The following is a 24,391-nucleotide window of genomic DNA, read 5'->3' as shown; positions in this document are numbered from 1 at the left end:
CCCATTTTTGAATCTTTATAAATAAAATGTATTTATTTTACCTCTTCTTAATCGGCTCATAAAAACAAAACGAACACTACACAAATTCTATTTGAAAAAATACATTTTATTTGTTTTTCATCAATGGCCATACATAAATATATATATGTAAGAAAGTACATACATGCACTACATATGCAAATGCATACAGAATAATATACAGTTGTGTTTTGTTTTCAAATAATCTAGGGTCCCTAATTGAATTACTCTAATTTATGCAGCTATGTAAACCTGGGTTCTCCACTAGCATTCAAAGAAAATAAACTTTTGGTTCTTTCAACAAAGCTTGGCAGAGCTGCAAAAAGTGATGTCACTGATGCCTGACATAATAAAAAAAAAATTAAACTGTTACTTCATAATAGTTCAGAAAAGTCATAATGTAATCACATTGGTGCTGTTCTAAAGGCATGTACACACATTTGTGTTCAATTGCTGAGGCATGTACAGCAGTTAGGTGAGACAGCACCTTATTGACTGGATGAAAGTGTAGAGGATTTTGAACACAAGCAGAAAAGCTGTGCTTCCCCTCGTCAAAAAAGCGACCAATAGCATAACAAGTTCTGCCATTTCCTACATCTGTCACTATGAACGTTTTAACCGAGAAGAATGTGTTGTCAGTTTTTAAACGAACTACACTTGAATTCCTCTTCTTTGAACGGTGGTATGCCTGGGAATGAACAATCGCACCATCGACAAACACTCGATTATAATATTCTACAACCTGCTTCTCTACCCGATCACCAACACTATGCAAAGCAATGTAGTCATCATGTGCCATAATTTTTTTCTTGGGTGGTCCAAAAGCTGTAACTCCCAAACACCTCACTGCATGCTTTCGCTCTTGTTTTCCCCTCAATAACTGACCAAGAACAGCACTACACTCTGAGGAAGGATTTTTCAGTGTTTGACTGGCATACAGTGGAAGTGCTTTTTTCATCCAGAAAAGTTTACATATTTGGATGGGCACAGACTGGGTGCTTTTCACCATTTCGATCAACTCCATGTTATAGGCCTCAAATTGAAAGGCAGAATGGGTCCATAATGGCCCCCAATTCTGGACACTTCTAGAAAGATGAAGGCAGAGGTGAACATTGTAGCTGACATTGCCTATACCATAAAGGGGCTCCATCTCAGATACAAACTGATGAAGAAGGTCCTGTGCTTCTAAAAGCTGCTGAGGTGAAATCGATTTGTTTAGCAGCAAAGCTATGCCACTCGCAAATTTCAGCCAATGATTAAGGTATCTCTCAGGTAGAATTCCCTTAAGAATGGAGATACTGTAGTAAAGTAGCCACATCAGCCATTCATGGGCTTTCCAGTAATGTCTTTCTTTTATGGATCGAGGTGTTCTGGAGACATTACTTGGGGGCTTTATTTTTAACAGTAGTTTGTCAATTTGTGGTATGGACCTGCCTAAGTACCAAGGAGATTGGTGGTTTTCAGAGTTACACCATAGCGAAGTGATAGATCTTGTAACTCCAAGGAGGACACTGTGCATGTAATCAGGGACACATCCCTCAATTATATCAAATCCAGGTAAAAGGGACAACACCGAAGGTCCTTTCACACCTGCTGAAGGTGTGCCTGTCTCAACAGCCCTCGTTACTAGCTCCAAAGTCTGACTTTGACATCTAAGTTCTATGTTTTCCTCAAATGGGTAAACCCTGGCCCTTCCCCGACCACGTTCGACAAGTGTTCCCTTCTGAAGACAAAAAGAACATCCAAACTCCCCATTGAACTGCTTAAAGTTCTGTAGGAGTGGACGGGCAACAGAATCGCTTACAAGTATTAAAGCATATACTTTGCTGGTACCACGTACACCATCAGATGTAACCCAATCAAAGCCACGCTCATGTAGATCAGTGCACTCATTCACAAATGGGTCGAGATAGATGTTCATCGGGGGCTTTTTAGCTCCAAACCACAATGCTGTTAACATGATATGGTCAGATCTCAGTTCGGGAGGTAGTTCATTTAAAGTGCACAACAGGGGCCATATGGACTGTGAAGAGGATTTGAATAAAGGTACACCATCACAACTAAAGGTGATTGAAAAGCTGGGGCAATCATTTAGAGGTGTGAAGGTTTTAAAGGTCTTTTTATAGAGCAGACCATCACATACATCAATCAAGTGACCATTTACGTCATCCTTGTTATTGACGGTCAATTGCGAAAACTTGTGTTGTTCAATAATATTTCGTAGTTGTGCTTCTAGAGGGAGAACAATAAAAAAGTTTCCTGATTTCACATGCTCCTTTGCATCAACTTGTTTGCCGCAAATTCTGCAACCTACTTTTTCATCTTTTGTTTCCATTAAGACCATACAATCTGAACAGAAATGCTTGATAATAATATAGTCCTTATAATCAGTTATGTTTTTGTAGAAGAGATGTTTAGTAGTTGACACTGAGTGTTTACCGGTGATAGCATTTATGACTTGAAGCGTGTCTTCTAGTGCTTCATCAGTCAAACCATGTTTTAATTTAAGAGCTAGGAGGAGCAACTCATGCTCTTTTCTTTTTTGTTCATGTAGTGCTTTCTCACTGTATTCTGACACTGTCCATAAAGGAGATACATGGCTTTCATTGCTAGGTGTTTTCTCCATAATTTCATTCTCTGTAATGTCTTCACCATGTTGAATGTCATCACTGGCATCACTTGATTCTTCTTGGTAGTCAGCCATTTTCTGTTTCTCATGGAAGAGTACCTATACAAAAGGGATTCATTTAAAAACATCAGTTAAAACCTGAAAGCATAACAGAAAATGTAATGTTTGTATGGCACCGTATCCTTACCTGCACATTATTTCCTTCCACTTTATTGTGTAGGATGCTTGAACCATGAGGGGTAGTTGACTCTTTTGCAACTTGTTGCTGAAAGTTAAAGTCAACAAATCAATTCTCAAACATAAATACAAGTCATCAGGCCATGATACTACACATAAGGCAGGGCTCCAGACAGTAGCGGAGTGGCAATCGGGAGAGTCGGGAGTTTTCCCAGTGGTCCGGTAGTGTTTCGAGGCCGCGAGGGCCGGTCTGATAAAATGTATTTATTGCAAGTTCGCCGTGCACACCTTGGGCCCAAGCGAGGGGAAGAAAACATTTACATTTTCTAACGGAGCATATATTTGCAATAAGTGCCCAAAAAGACGCCCGTTACGCAATAGCTACAGTGGCGTAGGTCGTAGAGTTTGAGGTGCTTGAAAGCAGCATTTGATGCACTCGACGCGAGTTCGAATCGGCCTTTTGCCGAACTCTCTCTTCTCCCTTTTCCCAACACATATGTAAAGATGTAAAATGTATAACCTAACATTAAGGTCTCTAGCGTTATATTTTGCCAACAAACTAAAATTGAAACCATGATATGGCTTTGTGCCTTTATAAAACACAAGACACAAGACTTTAAGAATAGCATCCTGTTTGTCATGATTACTTTGCTCACGCGATCATCATGGTCATCTGGGGTTTTCTCCTAAATAAAAGCTCAAGGGTTTATTTCTTGCAAGTGAAGAAATTAGGACAAAAGTATTTTAATTTTCCTATATTATAGTGTAATGTAGGCTAAAATATACTTTTGAAATACTCATTTTCATTTATATAGTACATTTATAGGCTAAATGGATTTTACGTCATAGGAATAATTATATAAATCATTATTACATTATTATAATAATTGTTTGGCATCCTAAAACACCATTGATAATGTAATGCAGACTGAGACTCTCATAACTAAAAAGATGTTCGAGCCCTCTTTATTGTCCTGGTACAAATCAATGCTTTTTCTTTGTTCAACGAGCAGTGCATGGGTTGAAGCTCTTAATTTTGATCTCTCAGAGAGCACGAGATTGATGCATTTAACCTTAAAATGTACAACATTTTCTTGCGGGGGAGCATGCCCCCGAACCCCCCTAGAGGCACAGAGGTCCACCCAACATAGTTTTACAAATTTCTATTGGAAAGAACGTCCATTTATGAACTTTACTCCAGCATAGTACAAAAAAAGTTCCTTTTAAATCAGTAAAACTGTGAATGCTATATTAAATTCCTGCCGGCGACGAGGGCCGGTGTGTCGCGGAAATGTCTACGAAATTTCCCGGTAGATTTTTGGGTCCCACTCCGCCCCTGGCTCCAGACTAACTTATTAAGAGCACTGTAGCCCTTACCAAAAAAGTTTAGGAACACAAGCAGAAAATTTAGGGACACACCTTAAATCAACCATCAACACAGTTTTTCATTTTTAAATATTAAATAAATATACTTAAAGGAGTAGTTCACTTTTAAAAAAAACTTCTGCTGATAGTTTACTCACCCCCATGTCATCCAAGATGTCCATGTCATTCTTTCTTCAGTCGAAAAGAAATTAAGGTTTTTGATGAAAACATTCCAGGATTTTCTCCATATAATGGACAATGGGAACCAAACGGTTCAAGGTCCAAAAGACAGGTTCAGGGCAAACTGCAAACTGTTCAAAGGGCTTTAAACGATTTCAGAAGATGAATAAGGGTCTTATCAAGCGAATCGATTGCTCATTGAAAAAAAAAAAAAGTTTTATAAGCTCAAATGCCTGCCTTGCTCTGTTCTGTGATGCGCGTTCGTTGCTCTCCTGTTCGAACTCGTTTATCAAAATGAACGAATCTTTTTTCGTGTCATTTGGTTCATTCAACAAACGAGTTGACTCGGGAAAAGATTTGTTCATTTTGATGAACGAGTTCGAATAGGAGAGTCACGAACGCGCATCACACCCTAACCCTAATCCTAACAGAGCAAGGCGAGCATTTGAGCTTATAAAACTTAAACTTTGTTATTTTGTTTTTAAATGAGCGACCGTTTCGCTTGATAAGACCCTTATTCATCGTCTGGAATCGTTTAAAGCCCTTTGAACAGTTTGCAGTTTGCACTGAAACTGTCTTTTGGACCTTGAACCGTTTGGTTCCAAATGAAGTCCATTATATGGAGAAAAATGCTGGAATGTTTTCATCAAAAACCTTAATTTCTTTTCGACTGAAGAAAGAAAGACATGGACATCTTGGATGACATGGGGGTGAATAAATTATCAACAATTGTTTTTAAAAGTGAACTACTCCTTTAACATACATTACAATGCGCAGTTATATTTTAAGTTCCCAGGGCTCCAGACTAACACTTGAGGGCAGCAGCACCAGAGCCACCCAGTTTTACAGAAAGTATTTGGTAGCACTGGGGGCTGACGATAAATTACCGAGCTTGAGTTTAGATACAATTAACTTTAATATCATTCATAATGTCTTAATATTAATTCAAATCAAAACGATTGAAAATGTAAATTAGGGAGTGGAAATACTAAAGCGCTCCTCTGTAGCCACTGTTACAACTGTAATTTACTGTTTTTTTTATTTAAGTGAGTTAGTTTTCCTACATCTTGAAACTTTTAGTTTTATAAATGGGGGCTGTCCTTGAAGGGTGAACAAATAATGTTTTGCTTAAATCCCTTTATAGCTTCTTCATTCATGGTTCACGTTTCTCCTGGTTTGCACGTCAGCGCTGTTTGATTTGATATGTACATTTTATAACAGAGAACTCTGCACCAAATCTGAATGCTCCTCACTAGCAGCGATATTATTAATTCTGTGGCAAATTCAATGTATTTCTTCACTGAATCTCATAGCACTGTGTTGTAACGGTGTCGCGTGATTGAAACCGGCTCACTAGACATGTGCCGGTATTCGGTAATGCGATAAATCGCGGTAATGAATATGCACGATATTGTTATCGCGGGGACTTCGAAATACCGTGAAAAATAATAGATCCGAATTTAGATTTCTAGAACGCGCATCAGCTTATTTTCCATCAACCGCTTAAAAAAACAATGCGTATATGGTGCGCAAAACACGTGCGCACTTTGATGTAAACAATCCCCACATCACATGTATAAGCACTGTGTGCATGCAGTGTGCACTCTAGTCTAATGTAAACAATCCTCACATGGAAAAGAAGCACGGCGGAAGGAGGAACGCTGACGACTATTTATCCCCCGCATGGCTGCCAACTCTCACGCATTCAGCAGCTTGAGACTCACGCAATTGACACTTTCACACGGTCTCGCGCCACACATCCATTTTCTCACGCAGAGAAAAATCGCGGAGCAAAGAGGACACTGACACCAACAGACTAGACAGAGCAGGTTACTTTTGATATGAAAAAAATATCAGCTCTCAGGTTTTATAACGAAATTCAGACAATAAATACTGTTTTGGTGCTTGTAAATGAGGTGACAGATCGCGCGCCTCAGTTCAAGTAAACAGATCATCTGTTACTTTTTATTAAAGATACAGTACAACCCACCGAAAGGTACGTACTTTCGATCAATCAGTGTTTTTCAACCACGGAAAGAGGTCAATAACACTGCAGGAGAACAATTATGTCACAGAACGTTACATTTACCTCAGGAAAGCCATTTAATGTTAGTTGACTATAAGAAAATAGCTATAGAGAGGAGTATTTTGCTAAATATGTGCACTATATTACATATTTTAATATATGTTTACTTGTCATTATATAATTGTTATTATAATGAAAATTATGGCATATTACATTTTTATATTTATATTATTATTATATTTATATTGTATGCATTATATTTAATTTCTCTCTGTATGTTTACAGCATTATGTGAGATATATTTTTTCTTGAGAAAAAATTAAATGCATCTACTGTAGCCTACCTAATATTTATCCAAATGAGTCAATATTGAATCAAGATTGAAATTAAATCCAAGAATTTAATTGAAATCATGAAAATTGTGTTAAGCAATAATACAAACAGTAGCCTCAGTAACCATGTAAACATTATAACATGTTGTCTAGGGTTGGGCGGTATTTCGGTAATATCGTATACCGCGGGGTCTTAAAAAAGCAACGGTATCAGTTTCAATACCGTCATTACCGGCACTTATATATAATAAATAAATATAATTCATTCAATGCCTAAAAATGCTTATGTAGTTGTCATCAAGTGACAGTGTGGAGGAGAAAGAGAGAGAGAGAGAAGGGAGAGGCGGTAAATACTGACTAGGCAATTTGTAAATGTTGCAATAAAAAAGGTGACTGCGAGAGATGGAAACACCTCTAACCTAATGTCGCATCTCCGAAACAACCACCCACTCAGTGCGGCGAGGATGCATTTTGCCCCGAGTTCATTAAATAAGCACATTCGTTTATATTTGTTAAAATATTATAATGTTTTTTTTTTTTTTACGTTGATAATGAAAACTGAACAGCACGAGTAAGATGGTGTCACGGTGTGGGTTTTTGTGTCTTGTTCCTTGTTCTTGTCTGTCATGTGATTCCCTGTTTGTCATGTGATCCTGCCATGTGTCTTGTCCCATGTTCAGCTGTTCCCTGTTATGTTGATTAGTCTTCCCAGGTGTTTCAGTTTAACCACGCCCCCTCGTTATCTTGTTTAGCTTGTGTTCCCTTGTATTTAAACCCTGTGTTTTAGTTCAGTCCTTGTGAGTTCTTGATGTTGTTATGTTTGCTATTCCTGTCTTCGTCTTCGTGTTCCTGTTCTGAGTTCCCTCGAGATTACTAGTTTGTTAAATAAAGTGCTTGCGATTGGATTCACTCTCTGCTTCATTCCTGCCAGTACGTAACAGAAGAACTCACCAAAAATGAGTCCAGCAGCCAAAAGCAACCAGGCCCTAAGGAGATACCTGTCGTCTATGTCACAAGATGGCCAGCCCATAGTAAGGTATGTGAAGGATTTCTGGGTTTGCTGCCATTTAGCATCCCTAGACGACGCCCAGCTGATAGAGCTGTTCCGGAGTGGACTAGACGAGGACATCGCTCTTATGATGCCAGATGACTATACTGATTGGACGCTAGAACGGTATATCGACCTGGCCCTTTCCTTGAGCATTTCTTTGTTTGCTGTGGACATGAAGGAGAAGAAACTCCGTCAACCTGCAGTATCCCTTCAGTCTGGTCTTTACGTCACTCCCATTATCAAGCCACCCACCAGATCGATCTATAGCCGTCCGGGTTTGGTGTCCAGCGTGGTCGATCCCGCGCTGAAGTCAGCACGGGTTGCCAAGAAGGCTATCCTGCTTGGGACTCGGTTCGTCCAGACCGTCCCGCCTACCGAGTCTTCGCTTCACGTCAGCCCTGTAGAGCCTCGCCTCGTCTCAGCAGAGCTTCCAGGGACTCGCCACGTCTCAGCAGAGCTTCCAGAGCCTCGCCACGTCTCAGCAGAGCTTCCAGAGCCTCGCCACGTCTCAGCAGAGCTTCCAGAGCCTCGCCACGTCTCAGCAGAGCTTCCAGAGCCTCGCCACGTCTCAGCAGAGCTTCCAGAGCCTCGCCACGTCTCAGCAGAGCTTCCAGAGCCTCGCCACGTCTCAGCAGAGCTTCCAGAGCCTCGCCACGTCTCAGCAGAGCTTCCAGAGCCTCCCCACGTCTCAGCAGAGCTTCCAGAGCCTCGCCAAGTCTCAGCAGAGCTTCCAGAGCCTTCACCGCTGGTCCCGTCCAGCACAGAGACCGTCCAGCCAGAGACCGTCCAGCCAGAGACCGTACAGCCAGAGACCGTCCAGCCAGAGACCGTCCAGCCAGAGACCGTCCAGCCAGAGACCGTCCAGCCAGAGACCGTCCAGCCAGAGACCGTCCAGCCAGAGACCGTCCAGCCAGAGACCGTCCAGCCAGAGACCGTCCAGCCAGAGACCGTCCAGCCAGAGACCGTCCAGCCAGAGCTTCACGTCAGCCACGTCCAGCCAGAGCTTCACGTCAGCCACGTCCAGCCAGAGCTTCACGTCAGCCACGTCCAGCCAGAGCTTCACGTCAGCCACGTCCAGCCAGAGCTTCACGTCAGCCACGTCCAGCCAGAGCTTCACGTCAGCCACGTCCAGCCAGAGCTTCACGTCAGCCACGTCAAGCCAGAGCTTCACGTCAGCCACGTCCAGCCAGAGCTTCACGTCAGCCACGTCCAGCCAGAGCTTCACGTCAGCCACGTCCAGCCAGAGCCGAGGCCCTCTTCGCCGCTGGTCCTGCCCAGCGCTCAGTCCTCTTCGCCGCTGGTCCTGCCCAGCTCAAGACCCTCTTCGCCGCTGGTCCTGCCCAGCGCTCAGTCTTCTTCGCCGCTGGTCCCGCCCAGCGCTCAGTCCTCTTCGCCGCTGGTCCCGTCCAGCCCAGAACCCTCACCGCTGGTCCCGTCCAGCCCAGCGCCCTCTCGCTCTCGGAGACGGAGGAGGAAGAGGACTTCCCGCGTCCCGCAATGCCTGGAAGTCCTTCCTGTACTTCCTGTCAGCCCAGAGTCCTCGCCGCTGGTCCCGTCCAGTCCAGAGACTGTTCAAGTCACGTCTGCCGATCCAGAGACTGTTCAAGTCACGTCTGCCGATCCAGAGACTGTTCAAGTCACGTCTGCCGATCCAGAGACTGTTCAAGTCACGTCTGCCGATCCAGAGACAGTTCACCTCAATACCTCCGAGCCAGTGTCTACGGACAAGATGGCCGCTTCTGAACCAGTGTCTACGGACAAGAGGGCCGCCTCCGAGCCAGAGTCTGTTCCTGTTCCCGAGCCATTGTGTGTGTTGTCTGTTCCTGAACCCGAGCCAGTGTGTGTGTTGTCTGTTCCCGAGCCAGTGTGTGTGTTGTCTGTTCCTGAACCCGAGCCAGTGTGTGTGTTGTCTGTTCCCGAGCCAGTGTGTGTGTTTTCTGTTCCTGAACCCGAGCCAGTGTGTGTGTTGTCTGTTTCTGAGCCCGAGCCAGTGTGTGTGTTGTCTGTTCCTGAGCCCGAGCCAGTGTGTGTGTTGTCTGTTCCCGAGCCAGTGTGTGTGTTGTCTGTTCCTGAACCTGAGCCAGTGTGTGTGTTGTCTGTTCCTGAACCCGAGCCAGTGTGTGTGTTGTCTGTTCCTGAGCCCGAGCCAGTGTGTGTGTTGTCTGTTTCTGAGCCCGAGCCAGTGTGTGTGTTGTCTGTTCCTGAGCCCGAGCCAGTGTGTGTGTCTGTTGTTCCTGAGCCCGAGCCAGGGTGTGTGTCTGCTGTTCCTGAGCCGGTGTCTGCTGTTCCTGCGCCTGAGTCACCGCTGTGGCCGCCCGAGGGGTCTTCACCGCTGTGGCCGCCCGAGGGGTCTTCACCGCCGTGGCCGCCCGAGGGGTCTTCACCGCCGTGGCCGCCCGAGGGGTCTTCACCGCCGTGGCCGCCCGAGGGGTCTTCACCGCCGTGGCCGCCCGAGGGGTCTTCACGGCCGTGGCCGCCCGAGGGGTCTTCACCGCCCTGGCCGCCCGAGGGGTCTTCACCGCCCTGGCCGCCCGAAGGGTCTTCACCGCCCTGGTCGCCTGCGCTGCCTGCTCCGCCCTGGTCGCCTGCGCTGCCTGCTCCGCCCTGGTCGCCTGCGCTGCCTGCCCCGCCCTGGTCGTCTGCAGTTCCTGCTCCGCCCTGGTTGCCCACGCTTCTCGACCCAGGTCGGCCATTGCAATGCCCTGGTCCAATTACCCTGCACGGACCTGGCCCTCCGTCCCTCCCCCAAGACCGCCTCCGCTTCACCACCCTCCTGAACTATTGTTTTTTGTTTTTTATGGGCGTCGGGAGCCGCCCATAGGGGAGGGGCTATGTCACGGTGTGGGTTTTTGTGTCTTGTTCCTTGTTCTTGTCTGTCATGTGATTCCCTGTTTGTCATGTGATCCTGCCATGTGTCTTGTCCCATGTTCAGCTGTTCCCTGTTATGTTGATTAGTCTTCCCAGGTGTTTCAGTTTAACCACGCCCCCTCGTTATCTTGTTTAGCTTGTGTTCCCTTGTATTTAAACCCTGTGTTTTAGTTCAGTCCTTGTGAGTTCTTGATGTTGTTATGTTTGCTATTCCTGTCTTCGTCTTCGTGTTCCTGTTCTGAGTTCCCTCGAGATTACTAGTTTGTTAAATAAAGTGCTTGCGATTGGATTCACTCTCTGCTTCATTCCTGCCAGTACGTAACAGATGGGATGCATCGGGAGTCAGACATTGACCACTTAATTAAGTTTCATTTTGTAAAAGGCCTTTCTTTAAAGTGAATTTCATTTTGTATAAATTGTATCCTAATTTTAATAATATTTTTTTTTATCAACCAATAATAAATAAGAATCAAATATAGCAGACAACATAATCATGACATGATCATGCGCTGGCGCGCCGCGGTCACTTGCATTGTAATCTCATCATAAATTAACCGAAACTCAGTGTATGTCTCACAGACATGAGAGATATCTAAATAAAGCTTGAAATTTCATTAAACGAAACAATTCAAAACGAAAAGAAATAGGCCACTGGACGATTATTTAATCCATGATGTGCATTTCTCTCTATGCGCGTTCATATGGAAATGGCGATCATCAAATTAAACGAAACTATTCAAAACGAAAAGAAATAGGCTAGCCTACTCTCTGATTATGTAATCCATGATGTGCATTTCTCTCTATCGTTCACTATGGAGATGGCGATTCATCAATGTCTTTAAACTAAACAATTCAAAAGGAAAAGAAATATAGGCAGCATACTCTCTGATTAATCCATGATGTGCATTTCTCTCTATAGGCGCGTTCACTACGGAGATATCAATCGTCAATTTCTTTAAACGAAACAATTCAAAAGGAAAAGAAATATAGGCAGCATACTCTATGATTAATCCAGGATGTGCATTTCTCTCTATACGCGCGTTAACCACGGAGATATCAATCGTCAATTTCTTTAAACGAAACAATTCAAAACGAAAAGAAAAAGGCTAGGCTATACCTTCTGATTATGTAATCCATGATTTGCATTTCTCTCTATATATGCGCGTCCACTAGGAGATGGCGATCGTCAACTTAATCTTTGCAGCACTGACAGAAAAGTTGTATTAATAAAAATCAATGGACGCGTGTCACCGGATTTACAAATGCACTTGTTGCTTGTTAATTTAATTTAAATGAATTAATAAAATGAATACAATTGTCATAATTAAAATAATTAAATATTATTAATTGTCCCATTTTTGCTCATTTATAAATAGTATTTATATCTACCATCCCCTCAGCACCTGGGTTAAACAATTATGTGGCGCCACCATATTATAACGGCCCACGTATTAAAAATAGTCGAGTCTAAATAGGGCTAAGGCTCATATTACATTTAATGCCGTCAACAGGGATCAGACACAACGTGCACGGGTTGGCCTTGATTTTTTTTGTGTGTTTTTTATGCCCGATCTGGTATTCAGTATCTGAACGGTGTAGACACAAGCCAACAGTTTGGTGACGCTGTCTGAGCCTTATGTCATAATTTTTAATTAGTCACGGTAATACCGTATACCCCGGTAAAATAGGGAGGAGGTTTGACGGTATCAAAATTTGGATACCGCCCAAGCCTAATGTTGTCACTAAAAAATAAAATTAATGTTTTGACAATCACAATTACACATTGTGATGCAAGTTTTTTTTAGATACCCCCAATCCGTCTGTTTCTCTTGTGCAATTAAAATATCGTGATAATACCGTATACCGTGATAAAAGCTCAATCAATTAATCGCAGCATGAAAATTTGATACCGGTACATGCCTACGGCTCACGACTCAAGTAGCTTGTGACGCTGCGCAGTCTATTATTGGCCGGATAGATAATTTGTCCATGAAGCACAAATGACTAACGCAGCTTCGATCCGCTTTAATTTCGTTTGTTGATAGTGGGAAAAGCTGTGGTCATGCTAGCGCAACCTTATCAAAAACTTGGTCGCATCAGCAGGAATGGTGGCAAAATGCGATCATTTGGTCGCAGTCTGGACCCCTGACATAAGTTAATTTGAAAATCAACTTTTTTTATGTATACTCATGCATACACAAACATGTACTGCATGTATATTCTGTACAAATTCTCCTTACTTTCAAGGATCCATCAGGTGCATCCAGATCATCTTGTCTGTCATCAACTTCTGTAAAAACCTGAAAAGAAAAATATTTTCTTTTAGATTTATTCTATAAGAATGAATAAACCTTTACAGATCAGGTTATAAGAAAATTTAAGATTAGATATTATGTAGCTGTGGGAAGAGGGTTATATTGTGAGAAGAAAAACAACTGGAGTGCTGTAAAAATGAAAAAATACTACAGTTCATATAATTGTTTTGATAATATAACTGATGATTTGTGGGTTTTGGCAAAGAACACATCACTTCACATTGACAGGCTAGATCAACTTCCTTCACAATGCAGCATCAACATTCTCAAAAAGTATATGTTAATTAACACATTTTTTGTTTTACGCCATTTTAACACATTGTGTGACACTTTGTGTTAATTGTGCATTCAAATTAATAATAGGGCAACACAAGTTGAGTTTAAAGTAACATTAAATGTGTTGTCTATAACACAGTGTTGATAAAAAGGGTGACTAAAGGGTGTTGTGACTAAAGGGTCCATATGTTGATCATTTGTTCTGACAGTGCATGTATATGTATTTTCCTTGCCTGCAAGGACTCATCAGGTGCATCCAGATCATCTGGTTTTTCATCAACATCTGCTAAAACCTGGAAAAAAAATATTTAAAAGAATAAAAAAAACGCTACATATAATTTACAGGTTGTAAAGATATTATGTAGCTGTGGGAAGGGGGTTATTTTTAGCTCAATGTCAGTAGACTGTCTCCTCTAAATGTATGGAAAGTTTTTGTTGCATTTGAGGAGATAGTGGAAAATGGGTCTTTTGGGAAATTAAAGTTTTTTAAATGAATTCTGAGTTGTGTAAGTCACCTAAACCAACCTTATATTATCTTAATCGTTGATTTGTTGTCTAAAACATAACATCACTTTGAAACATCAGAAACTCCTATTATGTGGGCTTGAAAAACATTTTCCTCCAGCTGAGTTAGTTACAGTAACCGTGTTACAACCAAGCCTTCAAGTGTATAACAAACTAAAACCATAGAAATTCCATTAATCAAAATAAGTTAAGTACAATATCAAGGGAACTATTTGACAATTATGATTTTTTTTTTGTCATAACTGTGCTGCACTTTCTCTGTAGATGTATCCAACCACACTAGAAGGATGGTGACATGTAGATGAGATAGGGATGGATGGATAAATGTGTGGGTATCTAATATATCTATTATAGACAGATGCTCAATAACCATCTTCAGTAAATGTCTGTATGTTTTGTCTTTTACAATTAATCCCACCCACGGGGTAAGTTGTACAGTAATGTTTGTACTCCGGTCACCTTTAGTGTAATTGAATGAGAATAGTAGGTTCTGGAAACAAGCTTTAAATGTTAAATTGTAACAGATTTGTATGTTGCCTGTGTAAAAATCTGTTTATAAAATGGTCAGTTCTGGTTCTTGATTTAGATTGGTTGAGGCATGTTCTAAGCAGTAATAAAACACCCTGTAACCCACTACTGACTGCATTGCACAAGCATCACTGCTCTACTGCATGAGTTGCTTGGCAACCACTTTGTTGTTTCTGAGGAACTACTTTGTTTGGCAAAGCACTAATATTTTTTAATAATATCATTCCTGTCATTTTATTTGCGTTGCATTTCATGAAATCTTGCTATGTATATTAAATTTCAAAATCGTCTTTTCTGTATATCTAAATATGTTTAGTGAAAGGTAAAACTTCCGAAATCTCTGTGTAAACAATGAGTGACATACACACGCAAGCGATCACTTCTGGCGCATGCGCAGACCGAAGCGCCCGTGCCTTCAGATCAGTTAGACATGGCTGTGGTTACACGAGGTAAAACGATATATAAATACTGTTCGTTTTCTCACACAAACCACTCGTTTCGTGTCTTAGGCCATCAATGTGTACTTACATTAACGAGTCATTAAATCATGTTTAATTTGGACTTCTCTGTGCATGCTCTTTGAGGTGGTGACCGTAGACCTGCATTATATGACTGACAGACAAGAACGGTTTGACCTAAAAATATCAAAATTGAAAATACTGTGGAAACAAAGACACCTGCATCTTGGATGCACTTGAGGTAAGCTAAAACATATCAAAAATTAATTTCAAAGTGAACTATCCCTTTAAGCAAGTTTACAGTAATTTTATAACAGCTAAGGGTGTTTTACTCTTCTTCGCATCATGCCTAACACATCTTAGCTGTTATATTTTCACTGTAAACCATGACTTCACTAGGCTTACTGCTTTATAAATCAAACTCAAATATCTTTAATGTAATTACCCAAAATGCCCCACTCCCCCCCTATACAGCCAACAGTAGAAAGCACTTAATCCAGGATCAAGCTCATTGGACAATTTTTTTTGTAACAATTGTTTTCATTATTTTTCCTCACCTGACTGGATGTCTTTACAGGGCTGATGGTCACAACTGGATTCTGGTCTTCTGAAGTCTGATTCTGCTGTGTTGCAATATACATATTTTGTTTTATTGAAAATGTATTGCATTTTTTTAGCGGGATAAATAATCACTTTACTTCAAGCAATACTTTGTAACATTTATGAATAACGACAGAAGTATAACCTACAACACATAAGAGACTAATCTGTAATTAAAATTCTCCATACCTGCGAAGTATCGCTCATGTGCCTGATACGCATGTTGAACAAAGCTGGGTCTTGCTGAAAGGCAAATAAAAATAACATTGTGACTAAAGTAATACCCAAGACATACAACAAAAATGATTTACCATAAATTCCAAAGAGAAAAATCGAAATTTGGACAACCATCAGAGTAATTGACGTTTAAATGTTAAAAAGCTTATTGTGGCAATAGAGCATTCAAAAAGAATCTAAAGTTTGGAAATAGAATTCAAACAACTAGACATAGGAGTTAAAACAATAGCCTATTGATACCTGTGAAGCGTTTCCATTCAAGTATGTGCAGTGAGTTACTCTATTCAAGTGTGAAGTCATTAATGAAGGGAGAGTTTAATTTAACAGTGTCAAAGTTAATAACTACAACAACATGAACAAGTGTATAAATGTGAACCTGGGAAAACGTCTACGGTTACGTATGTAACCCTCGTTCCCTGAGTAGGGAACGGAGACGTTACGTCGGATGACGACGAATGGGGTTTCGATTAGAAAGCCTATCAACTTCGAGTATTACAAAACGAGCCAATGGCAAAGAAATGCCATGGGTCTGCGGAATTTGCATGGCGTAACTCCGCCCCACCTCGTGGGTATAAAAGGAGGAAGCCGGCAGCAAGCAGATATGTTTCTTCGCTGAGGAGCCAAGACTGAGCTCAGGCGATCCCCGCGGTACAGCGGAAAGTGGCAGGCAGACGTAACGTCTCCGTTCCCTACTCAGGGAACGAGGGTTACATACGTAACCGTAGACGTTCCCTTTCGTTGTCACTCCGAGTTACGTCGGATGACGACGAATGGGGTTACCAGTCTAATCACGCCACCTTCTCAGCTGTCTTCCAGTGCCCTGCGTAAATCGAGATCCCTGTCAGCCTGGACAAAGGACTCCATATAACACAGGAATACCAAGGTACACTGGGAAGCATATCCCAAGCTTAGGGGAAGTATGCAATTAATGCCAGCCCGGAGGGGGGGGACTTAGAGAATACACATATGACCCGAAGGAAGCATATGGAAAACACTGGGGTGTCCAGCCGCAGGTGGAATATTTCAACCCCAGGGGTGGCAAGGTGGCTTGCCAAGGGAAAGACACACGCTCAGAGAGGCTTACAGTGGAAATACACATGTGGGGGTCGCTCAGAGGAGGGACCATGCACACGGGAGGCACCTAGCCGACGCACAGGCAATAGACACTGGCGCCGACGTCAGGAGTGCTGGAGGAGCTCAGGGCTTTCGGAGAAGCTCACCTGAGGAAAATATCGCACGTATCCAGTCCGTGGAGTGGAATGGCGAGCAAGCGAAGACACCTGAGCGGGTCCGGTACTAGCTGGTTGAAGCGAGTACACGAGAGGACACAGGCTCCACTCGGAGATTATAGAATCTGGCGAATGTGTTAGGTGTCGCCCAGCCTGCAGCTCTGCAGATGTCTGTTAGCGAGGCGCCATGCGCTAGAGCCCAAGAGGACGCCACACTCCGGGTGGAGTGGGCAGTCACACCAAGGGGGCACGGTCGACCTTGCTGCTGGTAAGCCAAAGCAATGGTGTCCACTATCCAGTGAGACAACCTTTGCTTGGAGAGAGCCTTTCCCTTCAGCTTCCCACCATAATAGACAAAGAGCTGGTCTGAGGTCCTGAAACACTGCGTTCTGTCTACATAGGCGCGGAGAGCGCGTACTGGACAGAGCAGTGTCAAGGCTGGGTCTGCCTCCTCCGAGGGCAGCGCTTGCAGGTTCACCACCTGGTCCCGAAAGGGAGTGGTAGGAACCTTGGGCACATATCCAGGCCGGGGTCTCAGGATCACGTGAGAGTAAGCCGGCCCAAATTCCAGGCACGCTTCGTCAACGGAGAATGCGTGCAGGTCCCCAACCCTCTTGATGGAGGCCAGTGCAACCAGGAGCGCTGTCTTCATAGACAGGAACTTAAGCTCGACTGATTGCAGGGGCTCAAAGGGAGCACTCTTCAGGGCAGTTAGAACCACTGAGAGGTCCCAAGAGGGAACGAGAGGAGGACGAGGAGGATTCAGTCTCCTCGCTCCTCTCAGGAACCTGATGATCAGGTCGTGCTTCCCCACCGACTTACCTTCGATGAGGTCATGATGTGCGGCAATGGCGGCAACATAGACCTTCAGGGTGGAGGGAGACAGCCTTCGCTCCAGCCCCTGTTGAAGGAAGGAAAGCAAAACACTGATCGAGCATCTCCGGGGGTCTTCTCGGTGAGAAGAGCACCAGTTGACGAAGAGGTTCCACTTCAACGCATAGACGTGTCTCGTGGACGGCGCTCTAGCGGAAGTGATGGTAGCCACCACCGCTGGTGGTAGGGTACTCAAACCTGCCTCGTCCCATCCAGGAGCCACACGTGGAGGTTCCAAAGATCGGGACGAGGGTGCCATAGGGTGCCCCGTCCCTGAGAAAGAAGGTTCTTCCTCAGAGGGATCGGCCAGGGAGGTGCTGTCGCGAGGAGTACTAGTTCGGGGAACCAGGTCCGGTTGGGCCAGTAAGGGGCAACCAGAATGACCTGCTCCTCGTCCTCCCTGACCTTGCGCAAAGTGTGCGCAAGAAGGCTCACTGGGGGAAACGCATACTTGCGGCCCTGCGGCCAGCTGTGCGCCAGAGCATCCGTGCCGAGCGTGCCCTCGGTCAGGGAATAGAACTGGGCGCAATGGGTCGAGTCGTGAGAGGCAAACAGATCTATCTGCGCGTCCCCGAACTGGTCCCAAATCAGCTGAACCGACTGGGGATGGAGTCGCCATTCTCCAGGGAGGGGCTGAAGCCGTGAGAGCTCGTCGGCTGCACAGTTCAGCGCTCCGGGAATGAAGATGGCTCGAAGCGACCTCAGATGCTTCTGACTCCATAGGAGGAGGTGGCGAGCGAGTTGTGACATACGGCGGGAGCGTAGACCACCTTGATGGTTGATGTACGCCACAGTGGCGGTATTGTCTGAACGGACTAGTACGTGTTGACCCCTGAGCAACGCCCGGAAGCGGTGCAGGGCAAGGCGTACTGCCAACAACTCGAGGCAATTGACATGCCACAGCCGCTGGGGTCCTGTCCAGGAGCCCGCAGCAGCATGTCCATTGCACATGGCGCCCCAGCCCGTGGTGGAGGCATCTGTTGAGACAACAACATGCCGGGAAGCTCGTGCCAGGGGGACACCGGCCCTGAGAAAACCGAGGTTCGCCCACGGGGTGAAGAACTGACGGCAGGTCGGAGTAACTGGTACTCGGAACGTGCCGTGTTGCCATGCCCACCTCGGGACTCGGTCGCGAAGCCAAAGCTGAAGCGGTCTCATATGAAGCAATCCGAGCGGCGTGACCGCGGCTGCAGATGCCATATGCCCCAGGAGCCTCTGAAAAAGTTTCAGTGGAACCGCACTCTTGCCCTCGAATTGTCTTAGGCAAGTCAGCAGTGACTGCGCGCGCTCGCTCGTAAGCTGCGCGGACATGGCGACCGAGTCGATGTCCATACCGAGAAAAGAGATCCTCTGCACGGGGCAAAGTTTGCTCTTCTCCCAGTTGACCCGAAGGCCCAGACGGGCTAGGTGCCGAAGCACTAGGTCCCTGTGTTCGCAAACCTGATCTCGAGAGTGAGCTAGGATCAGCCAGTCGTCGATATAACTCAGGATGCGAACCCCTTGTTCTCGAAGGGGAACAAGGGCCGCCTCGACGACCTTCGTGAAGATGCGAGGAGACAGGGCTAGCCCGAAAGGGAGAACCGCGTACTGGTATGCCTGCCCCTCGAAAGCAAACCGGAGGAACGGTCTGTGTCGAGGAAGAATGGAGACATGAAAGTAGGCGTCCTTCAGGTCGATCGCTGCAAACCAATCCTGGGGCCGTATGCATTCGAAAACGCGTTTGGCAGTGAGCATCTTGAACGGCATCCTGTGAAGGGAGCGGTTCAGCACGCGCAAGTCCAGGATTGGCCGTAACCCACCGGTTTTCTTGGGGACAATGAAGTAGGGGCTGTAGAAGCCGGACCTCATCTCGGCTGGAGGGACAGTCTCGATTGCACCCTTCGCCAGCAGGGTGGCAATCTCTGCTCTCATGATAGGGGCATTGCCACCGACCAAAGTGGAGCGGACTCCCCTGAAGCGGGGAGGAGACCGTGCGAACTGAATCGCATAGCCGAGCCTGACGGTACGCACGATCCAGTGGGACAGACGGGGAAGCTCTAGCCAGGCTCCCAGGAACTGAACCAACGGGATCATGCGAGCCACAGGCGTCCCCCCGGAGGGGCAGCGAAGCGGAGTAACTGGCCCAGATGTGGACGGCATAGCGGCCCTGAGAGGGGGCACAGTTAGCAACCGCGCCCTGGCAGAGGGGGCCAGGGGAGGACCAGGCTGGTCGTCCCGCGGGGGCCCGCTCTGCCAGGGGTCTGGCGACAGAGGGGGACAGCGGCGAAGCGGTCCGTGGACGGCACGCCATGTCAACCACCTCTGGGACAGAGGGGGACGAGGAGAGCACGGCTTGTGGGCGGCGCTCTGTGACGTCCGAGAACTCTGTGCTCAGAGACGGGAGAATCAGCTCTTTGGAGAATAAGGATTCTTCCCCGGCCCTCCCCGGGGAAAGGAGTGGTCCTGCTACCAACTCTTGGAAAGAACTGAGTCCCATCTCTAAGGAGCCCAACTCAAGAGCGCCGCTTAACCCGGCGTGTAGCGGGGTGCGGGGCTGGAGAGGACTGTGGCGTCCGACCGCGGCCTCCAGAGCCGACCCGGGTGAACGGGCGGGGTGGGAGCCGCGGGGGGGCGCCCTCGGCAGTGGGCAGACTGAGGGATCTGAGCGGACGGCGGGGCCGTCGGGACAGAATCAACCTCAGTCTGCTCCATCGCCGAGGTGCCCGTCTCACGAGCGCCGCTTAACCCGGCGTGTAGCGGGGGGCGGGGCTGGAGAGGGCTGTGGCGTCCGTCCGCGGCCCCCAGAGCCGGCCCGTGAACGGGCGGGGTGGGAGCCGCGGGAGGGCGCCTTCGGCGGTGGGCAGACGAGGGATCTGAGCGGACGGCGGGGCCGTCGGGACAGAATCAACCTCACTCTGCTCATGGGCGGCTGAGAGCTGTTGGGCAAGCCCTCAACCGCACCGCCGAAGAGGCCGTCCTGGGATATGGGAATGTCGGACAGACGGGTCCGCGCGACATCCAGCACATCAGACAGGTTCAGCCACAGACTGGTGAGCATCACCTGACCCAGGGAGCGTACGGCCACTTTCGTCGCTCAGAGAGCAAGGTCAGTGGCGGCGCGCAGCTCAGTGAAGAGCCCTGGGTCAGTCCCGCCCTCGTGCAGGTCCATGAGCATCTGGGTCAGGTGGACCAGCAGAATGACCATGGCATGCAGTGAGGCGGCTGCCAGTCCCGTGGCGCTATAGGATCTCGCCACAAGCGTAGACGAAAAACTACAGGCCACGGGCGGGTGCTTAGGATTGCGCCGAGAAGAAGCACTCTGAGGACACATAGCATCGCAACAGAGCGTTCAGCCGGGGGAACCCCAGTGTACCCATGGGCAGCGGCCCAATCGAGGGGAGGAAAGGCGGATGAGATCAGCGAGCGGTCCCGAGAAGACAAGGGGGTCTTCTTGGACTTCGAGATCTCATCATGCACGTCCGGGAAGAGAGGTATTGGGGTTTGCCGGGGACGAGGGTCGGCGGCCTTACCCAAAACCCATCGTCCCAGGAAAGCATGGTCGTCATCTCCGGATCAGACTCAGGCACAGCCGTATGCACACCGGAAGGTGGCAGCTGTGACGAGCCCTCACTTCCAGAAGACTCAAACCCACCTAGTGATGCTGCAACAGACATGGCATCTTCCTCTGTAGCTTCAACTGAAACACGCGGGCCACCAGAGGGTAGACTCGCGGGAATCAGCAGTTCACTAGCGGGCACCGTCATTGAAGAGTGGGGCTGGGGTCACGGACACATAGTCGGCGCCTAGATCCAGACCGTAACCCTCAGGTCACCCTGGCCACCAGCCGAAGATCGGGGGGTGGATGAGGGGACTCTCACTCTTGCGAGTTCACCGAGTCTCGACCTATATATGACGCGATGATCACGTTCCCAGCGAGAACATGAGTCACCCACGAGCGCTGTTCAAGCATGATCAAAGCCCAAACACACTAGACAGCGCTCGTGCCCATCAGAGTCCGATACCAGTCCGCTGCAACCAGAAATGCACGGGCGAGCCGTCTTTAAAAAGACGTGCCACGTGTAAGCTCTTTTAGTGAGAGAAAACTCAAGTGTTGAAGCACCCGGGGAGAAACGCACCGACTGGCAGACCACTGCAACAGATCAGCAGGAAGCACGCTCTCGCCGTAGATCGCCGTCACACCAACACTCGAGGTACTCGTTTGTAAAGCTGACAATTCAGAGATGGCTTGTGGAGAGAAGAATACACTTGGCTCCGAAGCGAAAACATATCTGCTTGCTGCCGGCTTCCTCCTTTTATACCCACGAGGTGGGGCGGAGTTACGCCATGCAAATTCCGCAGACCCATGGCATTTCTTTGCCATTGGCTCGTTTTGTAATACTCGAAGTTGATAGGCTTTCTAAGCGAAACCCCATTCGTCGTCATCCGACGTAACTCGGAGTGACAACGAAAGGGAACCCATCTTAAGTATTTTTTTGTGTCTTGCTGTTTACATGAATTAATTTGACAATGGTATAAAACACACAAAAAACGAATACAACACAGTGTTTTTGGGCATGCTTGTTTAGGACAACTGCAACAGTTAAATGCAAATTACATAGATGGAGGAGATAGGTATTTGGGTTTTGCATATGTCCGACTGCTTTGTATTTTTATCTTAATTAACAAGCTAATAGAAAACCCATATTTTCATACACAGTTTTTAAACTCCTATTTAATAATTTCATTATGCAGTGTTCATTAAGCAAATTTAAGTGTGGTATTGTAATTAAATACATAGCAAGATTTGGTTAAAGGATTAGTTCACTTTAAAAATAAATAAATAAATAAATAAACCTTTTGCTGATAATTTACTCACCCCCATGTCATAATTAAGAAATTAAGGTTTTGATGAAAATGTTCCAGGATTTTTCTCCATATAGTCAAGCCAAGTCAAGTATATTTGTATAGCGCTTTTCACAATACAGATTGTATCAAAGCAGCTTCTCATTATTAAATAATAACGACGTCCACTTTTGGTAATGCTGATCAATAGAATTATTGATTGATTAAATTAAATTGAATATTCCCAATATATTATATAACATAATGGACTTCAATGGGTACCTTCAATGGGTAAACGACACCAGACGATGAATAAGGGTTTTATCTAGCTAAACCATCGGTCATTTAAAAGATAAATAAATAGAGTTTAAGTTTTATAAGCACAAATGCTCGGCTTGCTCTGTTCTGTAATGTGCGTTATTGCATATTACGTGACGTCACGAACGTGCTTCACAGAAAAGAGCAAGGCGAGCATTTGCTTATAAAACTAAAACTTTATTTATTTATTTTTTAAATGAGCGATGGTTTCACTAGATTAGTCATCGTCTGGTATCGTTTAAAGCCCTTTGAAGCTGCACTGAAACTGTAATTTGGACCTAGAACCGTTTGGACCCCATTGAAGTGCATTATATGGAGAAAATACTGGAATGATTTCATCAAAAAACGTAATTTCTTTTCGACTGAAGAAAGAAAGACATGGACATCAACATGGGGATGAGTAAATTTAAAGTTTTTTTAAAAAGTGAACTACCCCTTTAAGACGACTTCAAAAGCGGTCTTGAAAAACAAGATGGTGCCAAAATAATGTGTGCCAGAATGCAGCACAGTCTAATAATCTGATCCTCAACGTTATCTGTGGTCTTTAATCCTTACCTGTAACACATCAACAGCATTTTTAGGTCCACGGGTTCGTCTACGAAGCAAAAATCAAGAGTTATAGAAGAAAAGTGTTTGACCATAAAAAAAATATACATATAATAAAAGTGTTGTATTGGTTACATGGATTATGCTTTTAAAGCTTAATAATTTTGACACTCAAATGATTTAAATCACTTAAATTAATAAAGTGTGATTTTCCCGAATTCCTAATCTGATGACCATACTATTAAACTACAGAGAAAGAAAACCCCATAGCTTTAGCCTAACACTGTTCTAATTATTCAAACTGTTCATTTTTATATTACTTTGTATTAATATTACTTTGCAATATGATTCCATCGTGATACATTTCTTAAATATTATGTAGATTATAAATAAAATAATATTAGGCTATAGCCATTTTGCACAGGCCCAAGTCCCTCCGCTATCGGCATTGGGTAATAATCTTGATACAATTTAACATTACATACCTTTTCCAGCGATGCAGTGTTGTTCGTGGAACGCATTTGTTCTCCGAGAGATACTTCTTGTACTTCATCTCATATCACTGTAGCAAAAGGTGACTGCGCGAACCGACGTAGATGGTCTTTGGAAGCTCGGGTTCAAATTCATCGAGAAATCATGGCAGAACAACACACCTGTTTGAACTGTAACGCTCAAGCGCTGCGGGAAATCAAAGTACCGCGATTGCAGACTGACTCTCGTGATACTTTCTTGACATAAGTCGATTGGTTTGCGCGCCTCTGGGGTTGCGTAACTACGCGAGAACTCGAACTTGACTCGAAGTTCTAATTCACTTAATTACAATTTAGTCATCAAATTTTTTTCTTTAAGACTGTTCATAAATGTTTCAAGTCAACATAAGGGCTATGTTTATGCAGCCAGCCCCTGGAATAACAACCCATACGCCAGAAGTGTTTTGTTGTTTGTTTTAAATTAGCATTAATCTTTGACGCCCATCCAGACTAGATTGTTTTTTTTTCAAGATTTATTCTTATACCAAA

General features: G+C 45.3%; 3 protein-coding genes across 3 annotated transcripts in view; 1 reads left to right on the top strand and 2 right to left on the bottom strand.

Moving 5' to 3' along the window:
- Positions 1 to 10,831, top strand: part of LOC143747598 (uncharacterized) — a 171,747-nt gene extending 160,916 nt beyond the window's left edge. The window contains exons 3-5 of the mRNA XM_077240415.1: positions 7,304 to 8,343; positions 8,780 to 9,419; positions 10,818 to 10,831. Of these exons, the coding sequence (XP_077096530.1) occupies positions 7,684 to 8,343; positions 8,780 to 9,419; positions 10,818 to 10,831 (1,314 nt within the window). The 5' untranslated portion in view covers positions 7,304 to 7,683. The remainder of the gene's footprint in view (positions 1 to 7,303; positions 8,344 to 8,779; positions 9,420 to 10,817) is intronic.
- LOC143747602 (transmembrane 4 L6 family member 1-like) overlaps positions 1 to 24,391 on the bottom strand; it is a 484,334-nt gene that overhangs the window by 135,817 nt on the left and 324,126 nt on the right. The gene's annotated exons all lie outside the window — the stretch shown is intronic.
- LOC143747599 (uncharacterized) lies at positions 154 to 24,014 on the bottom strand. The gene is made up of 8 exons (XM_077240416.1): positions 23,858 to 24,014; positions 23,382 to 23,421; positions 15,538 to 15,591; positions 15,306 to 15,371; positions 13,471 to 13,530; positions 12,887 to 12,946; positions 2,835 to 2,912; positions 154 to 2,746 (listed from the first exon to the last, which is right to left on the bottom strand). The coding sequence occupies exons 1-8, from the start codon at positions 23,923 to 23,925 to the stop codon at positions 380 to 382; spliced, it is 2,793 nt and encodes a 930-aa protein (XP_077096531.1). The 5' UTR covers positions 23,926 to 24,014; the 3' UTR covers positions 154 to 379.

This window comes from Siphateles boraxobius, unplaced genomic scaffold (genome assembly GCF_051911475.1).
Source record: "Siphateles boraxobius isolate OS27281-9 unplaced genomic scaffold, OSU_SipBor_1 23, whole genome shotgun sequence".
NCBI lineage: Eukaryota > Metazoa > Chordata > Actinopteri > Cypriniformes > Leuciscidae > Siphateles > Siphateles boraxobius.
Note: the sequence above shows the minus strand (reverse complement) of the source record. Positions and strands in the feature narration are given on the sequence as shown.